This window comes from Dreissena polymorpha, chromosome 11, assembly GCF_020536995.1.
Source record: "Dreissena polymorpha isolate Duluth1 chromosome 11, UMN_Dpol_1.0, whole genome shotgun sequence".
Lineage (NCBI taxonomy): Eukaryota > Metazoa > Mollusca > Bivalvia > Myida > Dreissenidae > Dreissena > Dreissena polymorpha.
This window is the reverse complement of record NC_068365.1, coordinates 5,763,859-5,780,584: the sequence shown is the minus strand read 5'-3', so window position 1 is coordinate 5,780,584 and position 16,726 is coordinate 5,763,859. Positions and strand designations below refer to the sequence as shown.

General features: G+C 34.8%; 1 protein-coding gene across 11 annotated transcripts in view; it reads right to left on the bottom strand.

The window, feature by feature from the left end:
• Positions 1 to 11,466, bottom strand: part of LOC127849511 (uncharacterized) — a 53,169-nt gene extending 41,703 nt beyond the window's left edge. The window contains exons 1-3 of one of the 11 annotated variants that reach the window (XM_052382112.1): positions 11,369 to 11,466; positions 5,776 to 5,916; positions 2,159 to 3,927 (exon numbers count right to left, since the gene is read on the bottom strand). In XM_052382112.1, the coding sequence (XP_052238072.1) occupies positions 2,572 to 3,927; positions 5,776 to 5,886 (1,467 nt within the window). In that variant the 5' untranslated portion in view covers positions 5,887 to 5,916; positions 11,369 to 11,466 and the 3' untranslated portion in view covers positions 2,159 to 2,571. The other 10 variants (XM_052382111.1, XM_052382114.1, XM_052382118.1 and 7 more) reach the window with 10 other exon arrangements.
• Positions 11,467 to 16,726: the final 5,260 nt, after the last annotated feature.

Sequence of the window (16,726 nt, the reverse complement as noted above, 5' to 3'; positions counted from 1 at the left end):
TTTAAGACAAAACATTTATAACAAAGTGTAAATAAAATTTATTAAACTGTTATTTTATTTTTAATGTATCCAACATAAAAACAATGCAAGATTACCACCAAATATATCTAAAATATTTATATCTATGATTATTATTGTTTTACGAGAAAACAAGCAGACAAAAATAAGTTATGAAATTTTAAAAAGAAAATTTAAAAATATCAATTATTATAATGATAATAATCTTCAACTAATTAATTTAGTTCGTAAAACTAACAAAACTCCAGATAATAGTAAAAGTTAAATCAAAAGGCTACTTCATATGTTACTACTTAACATTCTTTAAAAGCGGATTATAGTGATTTCACAGTTTACAAGCACTTCTGAATAAAACGTTACAGATGCTGTCTATGATGGATAAATCGGTATATTAATTAATGTGTGAATTTATAGTATCTGCTATGATTATTTTAAACGATTTTCTTGAATGAAAAAACAACAATTTCTTAGAAAAAAAAGACATATGATCATTATAAATAAACATAAAATTGAACTCAATACTCAGTATACTGTCAAAGCATGAGTAAAAGAGGTACTAAATATGACAATATTGAAGCACTACAGAAGTTAATGTTACGATGTACCTGTTATTTCTGTTTACCAGATGTTTTTCCCAGATTTTCGAACACATATTAATACAAAATTTTAGTCAATGGTTTATTTTTTAATGGAGCATGACCGCTCCTCAAGGATTGCACATAATTTACTTTAAACTCAATAAAGTACGAAATATTCGATAACATCGGTGTTCCTTCTCCCATAACGTTTAATTTGGCATTTGGATGCGGGTATCAAGTATTCAGTGGTTAATAAATATTTTCTCTAAATGATTTGTGTCTTTGTTTTTAAGCTATTTAAATTTACTTTTGTTTTATTTACTCACTTCAAATGACAACTTTTCAGAGGCGGCGTGTTATGGTGAAACCATGTGTCTGTAAATCAAATATAAATGTCATATTTATTGCTAAAATGACAAAATGTGCATATTTGATATGTAAATGTATGTTACTTCTAATGTAATGATATGTCTACTGAGTGTGATATGGTTCCTGCCCATTACAAAACATGTCTGCAATTAAGGAGTGAAGTTTCCTTTTGTGGCTAGGGTAAACCCTTTAGAAAGTCACAATGTCGACCCATGCACAATAATAGTCGATCACAACATTCAAGTTACGTCAGTATTATATTTGGGCTGATATCGAAAATGACTGTCGTTTGTATAAAAAACATGGCTACAAGGTATTAGGCCAGTTTTTCTTATAAGTCTTTTGCGTAACCGTTGTCACGTAATCGTTCATGGTTCATGGACGACACATAGTTATCCAATGCTCATAACTCTTAAATTACTGGTGTGTAGCCTATCATTCCATTTCTCGTCATGCGCATATTGTCATGATGACGAGATTTGCATTAACCACCATTTTCCCGTGTCACGCATGGGACAAGTCCGTCCCTTTCTATTTATGTTAATTTCTCTGCATAATGTGGGATAAAATATTCAACATCACATATATCAGTTTCTAATCCAGTTTATGGTCTGGCATAACTAATATTTTCAGTTGTACAAAAATATTATGATTGCTACATGATTTAGTCTTTTTCCATCTGTTCACCTCTAGATCTAAATGCTAACTCACTATTTCCCTCTAACATTTGCCCCGTGAAGCTCAGTTATGAATCCCATTGGTCAGTGTTCTATGCGTGCTTATTGCTGGTTGGCTAGATTACTAAAGATACTGAGTCAATGAAGCCCTGGGAACGGGATAAACAAACCACCCTAATATTTACAATCTTTATCTGTATAAACACTTTTGCTTGACCAATACAAACATACCCGGCCTTGTGTCAACTATACTATTTTTTAATCTCTCCCTCATCGATAAGCTTATTTGGTACATATGTGCACTTTGTGACTGTCATGTTTCAATACAGTAATCCCAAAATATTCCGCCTACAAATTCCTACCATAACGTGACACCGTGTTATTTATACCTGCTATTAACAATTAAGTTATGTGGGGTCTGATATTAGCGCCTTGGGGCCCTACTGCTTATGTTGTCGGACACATTACTAACACAATTGAAAGGTCACCGACAGAAGATTATAAGGATAACTTAAGGCTTATTGTAAGTATGTTTTATGTAGCGAGCACACTGTGTTCATCAGTTGGTACATCCGGAAACTTTGTAAAGATTGTTTGCGTGGTAACATTATACATGCTACACATTTTGATTGTCAACACAGATTTACGTTTTTACTGGAATTACATGATTATTTTAAGATTGCAAAAAATAAATATTTAACACAGCACTAGTTTCGCTTCGCATCCTAAGAAACTGTTGTCAGTAAAGCCGTCTGAAAATCCTTGAGTATATCCAATACAAGACTTATCATCTATAACTTTGCACGTGTAAATTGTTTTCATACACACAGTTTGCAAGTATACAGTCTGTATATTAAACAGTTTACAGCGACTAAATTATCGTGCATGAAGCATTTGTACACGTGCAAAATAAGCGAATTTATTTATTATCACATAAGCATTCTGTGGCCAATATCCGGCAGTTCATTGATATAACTGTCATTCAATATCGCAACCACTTTAACCTCGTTGATAACATCAAATATGCGGTTCTCTATCTTCTTCAGCATGAAATCGGAGTACTCAACCTTCCCATGCTCATCTGTACATTGCATAGATCTATTCCTATACTCCAGCCGCAGCATCTCTAGCTCCATCCTTTTTTTGCTGAACCACATCATCGGCTCTGGGGACGCGACAATCGCCTTTCTTAATTTCTTCAGTCTCAAGAATACATTGGGCCCTTCCTCTAGCATGTCCGTGATATCTGCTACCCATTTATGTTGCTGGTAATCATGCATACCACAGGCTTCCATAAGATTTCTTTCCGGAATCATGTAATAGCAAAGTCGTTTTTTCTCAATAGCAGTCCTAAGTTTTTTCAGTCCGTCATGCAACCAATAAAGTAAGCTGCGTGAATGAAACTCTGTCTGTGGAGTATTTTCAGCTTGCCATAATATGATGTTTTTCAACACGTACGATGTTATTTCTTTATTATTTGGTTTTATTATATCTCTGAGGATCATTTTAAGAATGACATATACTTTTGCTTGTGTGTCGTTAAGGTTGTTAACAAGTTCTGCCTCGCCGGTGTTGAAGCAAATCCTCCACTCTATGTGCTTGTAATCGCGTCCCTTAAACCCTACCGGAGTAACCACGGCTCCTAATGATACTACTTTCTGAACTATAGTTGGTGATGGCCAATTACGTCGTCTGTCAGCCCATCTCTGTAGGATGCTGGGGCAGTAACAAGGTAGTGCGATTACTCTGTCAGAATGAAGTACACCTTGAAATGTATCAGGCAATGACGGCCCGGCTTGTTCATGATACTCACCATATGGTAATTTAGCCGAAAATTCATCAAGCAATAAGCTACTACTTAATAGAACGCCCCCATATCCATTATCACACAGAGCCTTGGTAATTATATCATAACGTGCATGAGCAGCTGGTCTCTCTTGTAACAGTCTGCAGTGCCCTGAATATACACGTGTATCCATCGTATCCATCCTAAACACATCTATGTCGTCTGAAATAGTGAGCAGATTGATATCAGCTTGCACACAGAGGACATCCGTTAGCACAAATAATATGTCCCAGTCGCTTTCCAAATAGCAGGTCAGTCCCTCTGCCTTGCTCCCAGCTGTGATATATGTAACTGCGTTTCCTTGTTTATTCAAAGATCGTGCATTCATCAGCCTGTCATACTCCCTGTACTTCTCAACGCGCCACCGTCTCATCATCTCGCCGTAACCCAACCGGGTCATTATAGTACAGATCTCCATGGACATGATTTCAAGATGATTCTCTGAACAAAATAATACGATCTTTAAGTCAGTTTAAAATACGCAATTGTATTTGATTTGAATTATAAGCACATACAAAAAATACAATTTGGTTTACATATGTTTTCAAATAAAGTTTAAATTCTGCTTTTTAATTTCATGGAAATAAAGTTTATTGAAAACTTTAAAGTAATTAATTATCTTCGATTACTTTATCTATTTTCTGCTCGCTTTGTGCCTGCTTTCCATTCATAGGGACATGGGCATTAACATTTGCAATTTTGTACGTGAATTTGCTTGGAAGCATCCTAGGCGGATGGATCTTCCTGACATCACGTCTGAGTTGTAGATTGTAACCAGACATAGTACGAAGAAATATATGAATTATCAAAGTGATCATTCCTGAGAAAGTACAAATATCATAACATTAAATGAATAGTTGTAAGAACATACTTGTGCATATATTTTGTTGTATTGTTTTTGTTACAAAAATGACATAATATTTGATAGAACTTAAAATAAAGAGTGTTGTTTAAACTGTTATTTTTGTTATTTGTAACAAGGTTTATCAATGACTTTGCCTTGTTTGACAGTTTTTGAACCACAAGACTCAACAAGGTATGCATAATACGATTACAATAAAGTTTGATAAATATCCACTCATCCAACAGGATGACATTGTAGGATATCCAACAAAGTTAAATAGGTGGTCCACCCATCTAACACGGTTAAACAACTTCTGGATAAAGATTATGTCTCCCACCACTTTAGTGGTTTGAGAAACTTTTGATTTAACCCTGTGTGTCTGTCTGTGTGTCTGTCATACTTGATGTCTGAACTCAAGTTCTTGTTTGTTTTACATGCACTAATTATCATGAAAAAAATGATAATTAGACAGCAGGAAATTGCATCATTTCAAGGTGCCATTTATAAAAAAAAATCGACAACAGGAGGGGACCCCCTCCAGCACCCTCCACAGTTGACCCCCCCCCCCCCCCCCCTCTGAATAATTTCTGCGTAGGCCTCTGTAGTATATGACTTACCCGATAGTGATGACTGCACTGGCTGCTGTGCCTACAAATGCTTTCAGTCTCTGACTTACCCGAGAGTGACGACTGTACATGCTGCTGTGCCTACAAATGCGTCCAGTCTCAGACTTACCCGAGAGTGATTACTGCACAGGCTGATGTGCCTAGAAATGCTTTCAGTCTCTGAATTACCCGAGAGTGACGACTGTACAGGCTGCTGTGCCTACAAATGCTTCCAGTCTCAGACTTACCCGAGAGTGATGACTGCACAGGCTGCTGTGCCTACAAATGCTTTCAGTCTCAGACTTATCCGAGAGTGACGACTGCACAGGCTGCTGTGCCTACAAATGCTTTCAGTCTCTGACTTACCCGAGAGTGACGACTGTACAGGCTGCGGTGCCTACAAATGCTTTCAGTCTCTGACTTACCCGAGAGTGAGGACTGTACAGGCTGCTGTGCCTACAAATGCTTTCAGTCTCTGACTTACCCGAGAGTGACGACTGTACAAGCTGCTGTGCCTGCAAATGCTTTCAGTCTCAGACTTACCCGAGAGTGACGACTGTACAGGTTGCTGTGCCTACAAATGCTTTCAGTCTCAGACGTACCCGAGAGTGACGACTGCACAGGCTGCTGTGCCTACAAATGCTTTCAGTCTCAGACTTACCTGAGAGTGACGCCTGTACAGGCTGCTGTGCTTGCAAATGCTTTCAGTCTCAGACTTACCCGAGAGTGACGACTGTACAGGCTGCTGTGCCTACAAATGTTTTCCGTCTCAGACCTACCCGAGAGTTACGACTGTACATGCTGCGGTGCCTGCAAATGCTTATAGTCTCAGACTTACCCGAGAGTGACGACTGTACAGGCTGCTGTGCCTGCAAATGCTTCTAATCTCTGACTTACCCGAGAGTGACGACTGTACAGGCTGCTGTATCCAGACTCTGACTCTGTACATCCGACGCCTCCTTCTGCCATTTGTAAAATGCTGGAAGTATATATATGTTTTAATTGTAAAAGATGTGGTTAGATTGAAAAAGGCAAAAATGAAAGGTAACAATATATATTATTGTTTTAATGTTTTTTTTTTTCAGAGTTTACGTTCTTATAAACTCTCATAAAACATTAGCATAACAGCAAGTTTGATCCTTTAATCCTAATGTCGCATAACATCTTATGAAGCACTTAATAATATATATGCACATGAACTTAACATTTAAAAGTCTTAGATACTACTCTGTACACGATGGGTTTATATGCACCTGGTTGCGTTAAAAAATAGTGTTTGATGAGTGTGATGTAAAATAGTACATGTTGTAGTTCGATTTTTGTATCATAAGTACCTAGATAAGTATATCATTTCTGTAAAGAAAGCTAAACACTTGAAAACTAGGTCAGTTTCAACTTTAACTGTAATATAATGGTGTTTCATCAAACGAGTCAAGACAATGAAGTCCTGTTCGTATCAATGAACCTGGTAGTTATTGGTGAAACCATTTACGAATGCCCGAGCTTCGTTATTGATTGTTAAAATCACTAGATGACGCTGTGAGAATCTGCTGGACATCTGAACAAGAACTATATTGTTCATATGCGGACATGGATAAGCTTGGATACGTCAAGATGTTGCAGGTGGTGATGCAAATTATTAAAAAAATCTTTTAAGCAACGCGTTATTGATTGCTGCACGCAAAAATGGGCCGACGACGTTTTAAACAAGAGTCGATGTCATCATTATAAACATACAAAAGCCTACATTACACAGAAATGTACTTATCTATTGATTTAGCACCAAATAAAAGATTGCGCTTTTGAAATTCCGAGCCTCAATCACAATTTACAAATCGAACTGGGGAGACGCAATAATGTATAAAAAGATAACAGAATATGCAATAATTGTTCTGCAAACTAAGTTCGATATCTGGATTGTGAATATCATGTTTATGTGCGTGTGTGTGAATATGTTTAAACCAACGATGCCAAGATCTAAGAAATATAAATAACTGAATTATGTACATTCTATATTTACACAACCCTTATGTATTTTTATAAGCATGTTCTAGACATATATAACTTCATTTCCTCCAAATACACGAAGAGCTGAACAAATAATAAGACACAATTTATTTGTTCAGCTCAACAAAAGCATAAGTGTAATAAAATTGTGTATACGTAGTACAATAAGTGCACTTCTTTAGCGATCAGCACAGTAAACATTGACATGATAGTGATACACAGAGTAAACTTAGCGATCAGCACAGTAAACATTGACATGATACACAGAGTAAACTTAGCGATCAGCACAGTAAACATTGACATGATACACAGAGTAAACTTAGCGATCAGCACAGTAAACATTGACATGATACACAGAGTAAACTTAGCGGTCAGCACAGTAAACATTGACATGCTACACAGAGTAAACATAGCGATCAGCACAGTAAACATTGACATGATACACAGAGTAAACTTAGCGATCAGCACAGAAAAAATTGACATGATACACAGAGTAAACGTAGCGATCAGCACAGTAAACATTGACATGATACACAGAGTAAACTTAGCGATCAGCACAGTAAGCAGTGACATGATACACAGAGTAAACGTAGCGATCAGCACAGTAAACATTGACATGATACACAGAGTAAACTTAGCGGTCAGCACAGTAAACATTGACATGATACACAGAGTAAACGTAGCGATCAGCACAGTAAACATTGACATGATACACAGAGTAAACTTAGCGATCAGCACAGAAAACATTGACATGATACACAGAGTAAACGTAGCGATCAGCACAGTAAACATTGACATGATACACAGAGTAAACTTAGCGATCAGCACAGTAAACATTGACATGATACACAGAGTAAACTTAGCGATCAGCACAGAAAACATTGACATGATACACAGAGTAAACTTAGCGATCAGCACAGTAAACATTGACATGATACACAGAGTAAACTTAGCGATCAGCACAGTAAACATTGGCATGATACACAGAGTAAACTTAGCGATCAGCACAGTAAACATTGACATGATACACAGAGTAAACATAGCGATCAGCCCAGTAAACATTGACATGATACACAGAGTAAACTTATATACACAAATATGTGAACAATGATTTATAGGCATGGAAATAAATTGATATTGTTAATGAAAATAAAGCGTCTGGAGGTCATTGAAACAGAAAAAAAACAGTACGCATGTGGTATTTATAAACATTAAACATATAATATCAAAGTGCACCAATATATACAGGAATCAGTAAATACGCATAACGCATATACACGTATTCTCAATCAAATGCTGATCAAAACATACGCGAAAACAATCTGGCATTCTAGGAACGAAATCAAAATTCTATAATACCTTGACAACTATGTTATGATCTAATAATAATGTTAATGTATATATAGAATATTATGTGAGTTTTGGATAAAGATCAAGTTTTTATCCCATTTTCACCGCGACATTGACGGTATAACACGTTGTGGGATATACTTGCTTGTATTCAACACTGTGGAATATACCTGTCGCGTGCACGGACTACTTTTTAAATGACGTCATGCGATATGCGCTAAAATTAGGTCGATATTGTTTGGTTCATTGATCGAATTTTAAGGTCACCCATTAGAAGAAAATGTGCACATTTTGCAGAAAAACATATATCTGACATATTCACCAAAAGAAATGTTGAAATAAAATATGAAATTACACGATTTTTGTTTTGTTATTTTTTTATTTATAACAAAGTCGACAAAACTTAAGCTTCAAAATTATACGACCTTCAACCTTTAAAACTAGTCATATGACATAATTTTTCGCCATCCGTATAATGAATCAGCTGATTGATGGCGTCATAAAATGGCATACTTGTTGCGTCATTTTCCTCATTTTTTTGACGATTTATTATAAACGCGACTTATTTCACATTTTTTCTACATGTACTGTATGTCGACATATCTGAATTGTCAATTGATCACATTTTCCTTATTTCGTGTAATGTGCATTGCTTATAACCAAAGCATATACTTTTGACATTTAACTTAAATATTAAGAATGTACAACAAGCCATACACATATCGCACAGTTCATGAAAAATCTGCTATGTTTGCTTTCCTATTTAATTCACGTTAGGCATAGAGCTGTGTAAAGTATAAGATGGTAAAAATAGCACCACACTGGAATTGGGAACGTCCCATTTTGTACACGGGTATTTTCTACTTATTTATCTGTTGTGTACTGGAATGTTTTCCATTCTTTGTGTATTTATATATTAAATTATTTTCTCGTACAATAAGGGCATTTACCATAGATAAATAAAACATTGTGCAAGTTTAAACATAATTATGTTTGTATGCAGAAATCTGCAAATGCAACCGAGTTTACCAACGGCTATTATTAGATAAACTGCTCCGGTTCATTTGAACAGCAGTAATGTAGAGTACATGACGTAGCGTGTGACGAAGAAGAAAGTTTATCGCGTTCATAAACTCATTTGAATAAAGTGATAGAATGGCATAAGGGTCTTTATTTAACTATGCTAAAATAATTATTAAAGACCCTAGATGCAAAATCGTCAATTATTGAGTTAAATGGATTATTAGATGGATTTTAAAGGATAATTAAAGGTAAGATACTAGTTCTTACGTGTTTTGATTTTTGTTTGTACTTTTGTCGTTCCCTGTTCTCGGGGAAATGATTTTAACATGGGCGCCATTGATGCATCGGATCACACACGGCATACCCATAACATTTTATAAAAAACACGTTCTGCGCGTCCTTAAATTCGTCCGAAGTCGGAAAACGTATTGCCCTGTATATTTTGTCAAATAAAGTGTCAGTCGCTGCAATTGTCTGTTTACTCGTCAAAATTGTCAAGGTCTTCGATAGCTAAAGAAACTTCAGCGTACAGTTTATTTAGTATTGAAAGACCTGTACAAAGTCGCGCCAGTCAAAAATCATAAAAAGCGACATAAAGTTATGGTAGCCAGAACTAGGTCGTCGATGGTGTACATGTATGTTGACATCGACAGCATTTTGTCAGGAGCAATCGCCGCCATATTGGATTTGATCATTTTCTTTCGAAAATAAAATGAATTATAGTAAAGTAAAATCTTCTTTTCGCGGTCGTAATGTGTTAAAATTCGCATACTGCGTAAAATTGAATGTAGGCATATGGTGATATTTTTTACTTGTTTTACAGTTTGTGTGTGAATTTTTTAAAGACTATTTTGCGTACCAGAACAAATACATGTATATCACTACGCATGGTTACATTTGTTAGATTTTAAGCGCTTTTATGACTGAATTAAAATTATTGTTAAGGTTATTAGATCTATTTATGTTAAATGTCACGTTGAAAAAATCAAATGGGATAAATAGAATACTAGGATTAGCGTTGAATACAGAGAAGTTTATGTTGCTCGGCTCGAACACCGAAAGCGCTCGCCAAGGCTCGCGCTTCCGGCGTTCTAAGCCTCGCAACATAAACTTCTCTGTATTCAACGCTAACCTAGTATTCTCTATATCATGCGAGGCTTAGATCCAGGGAAGCGCGTGGCTTGCCGAGCGCTAACATGGTTCGTGCCGAGCATGATAAACTTGATCTTTATCCAAAATTCACATAATATTCTATTTATCCTATTATTTCCTCCCCTTTTCCATTAATAATTATCAAATATTTTATTTTTTGACGATTTTATCTTTCCGTAGTTGACAAAAACATATTCACAATATTTTGGAAAAACCCAACTCGGATCTAAAAATAGCGATAGTATAAAGCTCATGTTTATACAGCCTTTGTTATACTATCAATTTTCATCTGGTAATAGGATAAAACTATTTTGAGCCGTATGCCTTTGTTTACAAATTTACTTTACTTGACTTGACTAGTTTGAGGGTAATGTAGTTTGTATCAATATTAAAATGTTTTGCACTTTCGATTTCAAGGTCCACTTGACTATAATGTATCTGACATAGTTTTTATATTAAATGCATGTGTAATCAAATACACGACCAAATAAATTTTATAAAAGTTCCCATTCAGCTTGGACAAAAGACACATAGAAGGATATGTTGTTTATAATTCATTATTAAAATGCATGCACTTTCGATTTCAAAAACCTTCGAACAAATTAGTAAAGTTATGCGATGGGTTGGCAATATACTGCGCAGTTGATATAAGTCAATGGTTATTTCATATGATATAACACATTTCTAAATACGATAATAAAGGTAAGAGATAACATTTAATCTACTTACGCAACAAATGTACACGAATAAAAAAATTCCCCGATCTAATAGCTTCGTTTAACTACTTCCGTCCGCGATGAATTTATCTACTTCTAATCATTCTATAAATAGAAATTACGTCAAGAATTGCAGTGACAAATTACTTATTAATTATTGAACGCTGTAAGTATTAAGTTTACCTTTTAAGTGAAGAGTTATTAGCCAAAACGTGGATTTAAAAGGGGCAAACTTCGACAAATCCCGTATATAAACACTGCGGGGAATCACGTGATCACAAGTACATCGTACGCACAAAATGGCGGAAAAAGCTCTCGCTTAAAGGGGCCTTTTCACAGTTTTCGGCATGTTTTAAAATAAGTCATTAAATGCTTTATATTGATAAATGTAAACATTGGATCTTAAAAGCTCCAGTAAAAAATCAAGAATAAAAAAAAGTAACCTCAGCTGGACTCGAACCGGTGACCCCCGAAGTCCTGGAGAAACCTGGAATAAAAACGCTTTAGCCCGCTCCACTATTCTGCCAAGAATACTTAGATGAAGTATTTTATGCATTATATGAGCAATCTTCGTAGTTTCACAAAATTTAACGACAACAACAGAACTCTCCAAATTATTCAATCGGTTCGCGTTGCAACGCTTTATAATTGTTAGGTTTTTATATCGTCAAAAGATGCATATATTGGTTATATTAGACCATGATAAATGTTCAGTAATACTGTTTCCTCACGAATATCATAACTAAAACGAAAATTTTCGAATCTGAAACAACTTTTTTCAATTTTGTCAATTTACCAAACCGTGAAAAGATCCCTTTAATGAGGAAAATCAAGGTATTCTGATATTTTATAATATCTAAATTAATGATAACTATGCGCAAAAAACCCGCTTAGTCTCCTTATGTACTCTGGTAATTGTCGTTTTCTTAGATTTCTGTAGTTTTCTCAAACATTCAGACACAATAAACAATGAAAATTGTACATCGTCTGAACATACTTTATTTTGACGCGTTTGCTATTCAAGATGACAAACAAACAAATAAATACAACAGTTTTTGCTTTCTAACATGCTTAGAATATTTCATACAGGTGTTTCCCCGTTGTTTAATCTTTTTTAGATCTGTGGCGAGTAATTTGGAAAATAGTACATCGTCTGAACGTTTTTTTGTTTGAGTACATCGTCTAAACGGTTGTGAGTACATCATCTGCACTGCTTCTGTTTTTACTTTAATGAGATGTTTATCAGAATAAAATTGTAATAACATCTGTGATCAGCCAAGCGATTTTTCGTACAAATGACGTTCAGTTCTATGATCAGAAAACACAAAATCCTGTGTTATTTTTACATGTTTACATAGTGTTTAATTTTATTAAATTAAATTAATTAAATTAAATACAAGTCACGCTCGAAAAAGGTTGTTATTTATATATATAATAGCATAAACATAATGTAATAGGATGTATGTCATTTGGACGAAAGATCCTTTGCTTTTCACATATTTATATTTAAAAAGACCAAATGTAGTTTGCAGTTAAACTAAACTGAACTTAACATTTCTATTTACATACTTGGCGCATGTGACATTTCTTTTTTACATACTTGGCGCACGTGGGAACTTATAAAAAATATAATGCTTGGCTCGAAACAGTGGCAGCTCTGAGCTTGCGGTGATTTTGCCTAGCTTCAATAATATATGTACATGGAGTATATAATATTAAATGTAAATGTTAGTCTGAATTACATAAATGTGGTAATCGATATATAATTATTTTTGTGAATATAAAATATTGATGTCATAAAATAAATTGGTATAATTAGATGTCTCTTATATATAGCTGCTTTTTTATTTCAGAATGCGTCAAAAGTCAAGTCTATCGCTTGAAGAGAAAGCGCTTGAAAACATCGCAAACAATACGATTAGTTACACCAAAATGCATTTCGTCAACTGCATGTCACACTGGAGTTTGTCTGCAACAAATTACACCTGCGCTAACGCCCATTAAGTCACCATTTCGTTCACCATTGTATAAAGTATCTCCACCCAAAAAGCGAGCAAAGAAAAGCATTTCTGCAATGGTTCTTGTTGAGCAGCAGCCATCGTGTGAAAAATATGTCGTGGCATTCACGACGCTACTGGATCAGGTCCTGCATTTAAAAACGTTTGTTTAATATGTATGTGCATAGTATTTCAAAGTTGTCGTATTGCACTTATATGAAAATAGGTGGTACCTAATTTACGGGCAAAAGCTTAGATATTTGATTACCATGTATTGTAATAAATATATGGAATTTATTGTGTACAAAACATTACAAGACTTTCAATAAAAAAGTAACGCATCCAAAAAATCAAATTATATATTTTTTTGCTTAATGACAAAAGTGTTTTACATCAGTCAAGCTTTAAGATCTTTTATCTTATAATTGTGTGCTTTTTTTAGCCTATGTTATTCAAAGCTGGTTCAGTGGATACGGTGTCCGTTAGCGACTGTGGTGTCTTGGTATTGATCCCTTAAGAGGGCGTGTTCTTTAGATGACCCTTAAGACGCCAAGCACTGGTCCTACCCAGGAAACAGGTTGTTTCATTTATGTCTCAATTAAAATAAATGAAGCTAAATTCATTGATTCTAGCATAATATGATTAAACATAACAGAATGTGATTTGTCAAATCAATTTTGAGTATCAATGTATAATTATGTGGAACTGAAGGACAGCGTATATAGTTGTTTTGCAATTGAAGTATGTCATAAATACAGGTATCTCAAAGGATTTTGATTTCCTTTGACAAAGAAGTGTCGCTTAATTGAAATTACGTTACAACTAAAAAACTAGCAATTGTGTAGCAATTCAGATATAACAGTCTAAACTGCATACAATTAGTTTGTAAGCAAACAAACAAAATATTATACCATCCATATTTTTTATTTATACATTTAAGTAACACATAAAACAAACATAGATGTATCAGTAATCGTATGAGCTTATTTAATTGTCAATAATTGTTTTTCTATGTTTAGTCGCAAGCAGAAGTATGTCAAAGATGTTAATATATTTAGTACATATATATACAAATTCAGGTATATTATGGTAATGTTTGGCGATTAAAAACACTTTAATCACTTATTTGCATGTATAAAAATAGTAACAAAATAAATTAATACTAAAACACTGTCTTTAACTTAAAAAGATTAACGTACATGTACTAACAAAGTGATTTTATCTTTTGAAAAACTGTGAAATTAATGGCTTTTGTATCATAAACCATTTATACATGCATGAAAACTAAATATTATACAGCACAGTATTCAGTTTGTTCAAAACAATATCTAATACGTAAAATTGTATTACCTTTTAAAAAATAAAAAAAATTGGTTTTAAACAAGCGTTTTCAAAATTATCATGGAACAATAAGTAACAGCCAATTGATTAATTACACAATAAACAGGAAATCGTCTTTATGCATTAACTAAACAAGCTTGTTGCTACTGTTTAGAATGACAATTTTAACTAAAAAATGATCACAACACATTGGTCTAGGTAGCGAGTCCTTTTAAATATATTTCTGCCTTGAAAACGTTGATAGTGCAGGACTAACCCTTTTGTTGATTTCTGAAAACTGTCAGTTTTACTCAATGGAATGGCTTGTGTGATGCCCAGCACTTGGCAGAACAGCTTCTAAAAATGAAAAACCATCAAAAAACATAAAATTTTAAAAATAAATAAATACAACAGACACATTGCCAATGTACTTTTTTGTTGATTTTGAACAAATGGAAAGGTTTTGGTATTCTAATTTTGATTTTAATTATTTTGATTTTGAAATATTTGTCACTGGGTCAATTAAAGTACGATTCTGTGAACTCTCTAGCGTGCATACAATTTTCTCCATCATGATCTTCATGAAACACACCGGTACTCAGACAATTTGTTCCAGTGACATCTAGTTCAAAAGTCCTGGCCCTTGTCTATTGGAAATCATGGTTGTCAGGGGAGTTGCAGTTCGTCTCTTCGGCTTCAGTAATACATTTTTGTTTTGGCCATTTGTCATGAAAATTGATTAGAAAATGCATTAAAATGCTATCACCGGTCCATTGAAAAACATGGCTCAGGTTGTCATACAAAGTAGGTGGAGTTTTCCGTAATACAATGTACCGTATATGTGTAGTGAAACCTTGTTAGCGCTACCAGTTCATATCAATCGAGTTCCTTGGGGTCTCAGGTGAGCGGTGTAGGGCCTTTGGGCCTCTTGTTCTCCATTCAAAACAGATTCACATTAATATAAGAGATCTTTTCATGGTCATGCAAAAAGGGGTTTTCAACACCGTTTCTGCGTCAATTCAAAAGAGTTTTCTGGACAAATAAATACCTGGGTAGAAAACTTAACTGAAATTTTGAACGAAATGAGCCTCGTTCTGGGAAAACTGGACTTAATACATGTGCCGTCCTGATATAGACTGTGCAGTAATTAAATAAATTGCCGAAATACATGTATCATAGATATTAATGCTAAAACATTCGTGGTTCTGATAAATGGTATTGTGTTGTTTAGATGACTTACAAGATCAAACGAGCCTGGTCCCAGTAATTTTGGATGCAGCACATAACGCCAAGTTGCGCTATTTTCAAGTATTTTTTTCTAATCCATTTCGGATGAATGTTTCAATAACGTGAAAAAGGACGGCATGTAAGGACAGAGTGGCATGCGCAACAAACAAGTGCAAGGTCATTAACACCCCAAATATTGCTTATTTGTTCACAGCATGAATACATTTAAAAAAATGTAGAAATGACAGCCAGTGTTGTATAACAAACAGCCACGCAATGAAAACAGTTCCCTAGGTCAAGGTCACCTCATTGTCTCGAGCAAAACTGAGTCCAGCATGCGCAAAACTGAGTCCAGCATTCACAAAACTGTGTCCAGCATGCGGCGACTTACTTAACAGAAAAAACAAACATACTGTGATACTTTTCAATTCAAGAAAAAAGTCTGAATATCAAAATTCAAAAATAAAATTGTATGAGTTTCACTCTAAGAAAATGAGGTTTAATACATTTGCGTAAAGTTGCATCCCAGATTAAGATGCAGTCTGCAGAAGATGATCAGGGACATTTTCTGCTTAAAAATGGATTGTCGATAAGACTAGCAATTTCATAAAAAAACGAAAGTGTCTGATGCTCATAAGCCCGTGCAGACTGTATGCAAAAAAACTGTTTTAACTAGAGCACATCGCATATTTACAGCAAGTCTTTGAAATTGACTCCAGCATCACGCCCAGACTTTTAGAAAAAGCTTATCCGTCTAAGGTCTGTCTTATATTTGCTTTGATTCGGTCTTAAGTCTGTTTTAATATGTATCGAATCTATTCGAAGTCTGTCTTAAAGTGATATTATGGGCATTGTTCACTGTTGAATTGAGCTGAAAAGAATTAACAGGTCAAACGAGTTAGTTAAAATGTGGTTACTAACCAATTATCTGAAACTCATCTTGCTACCAGTTGTTTATAAAAATATATTTTATATTCGATATTTTACATGACTCACC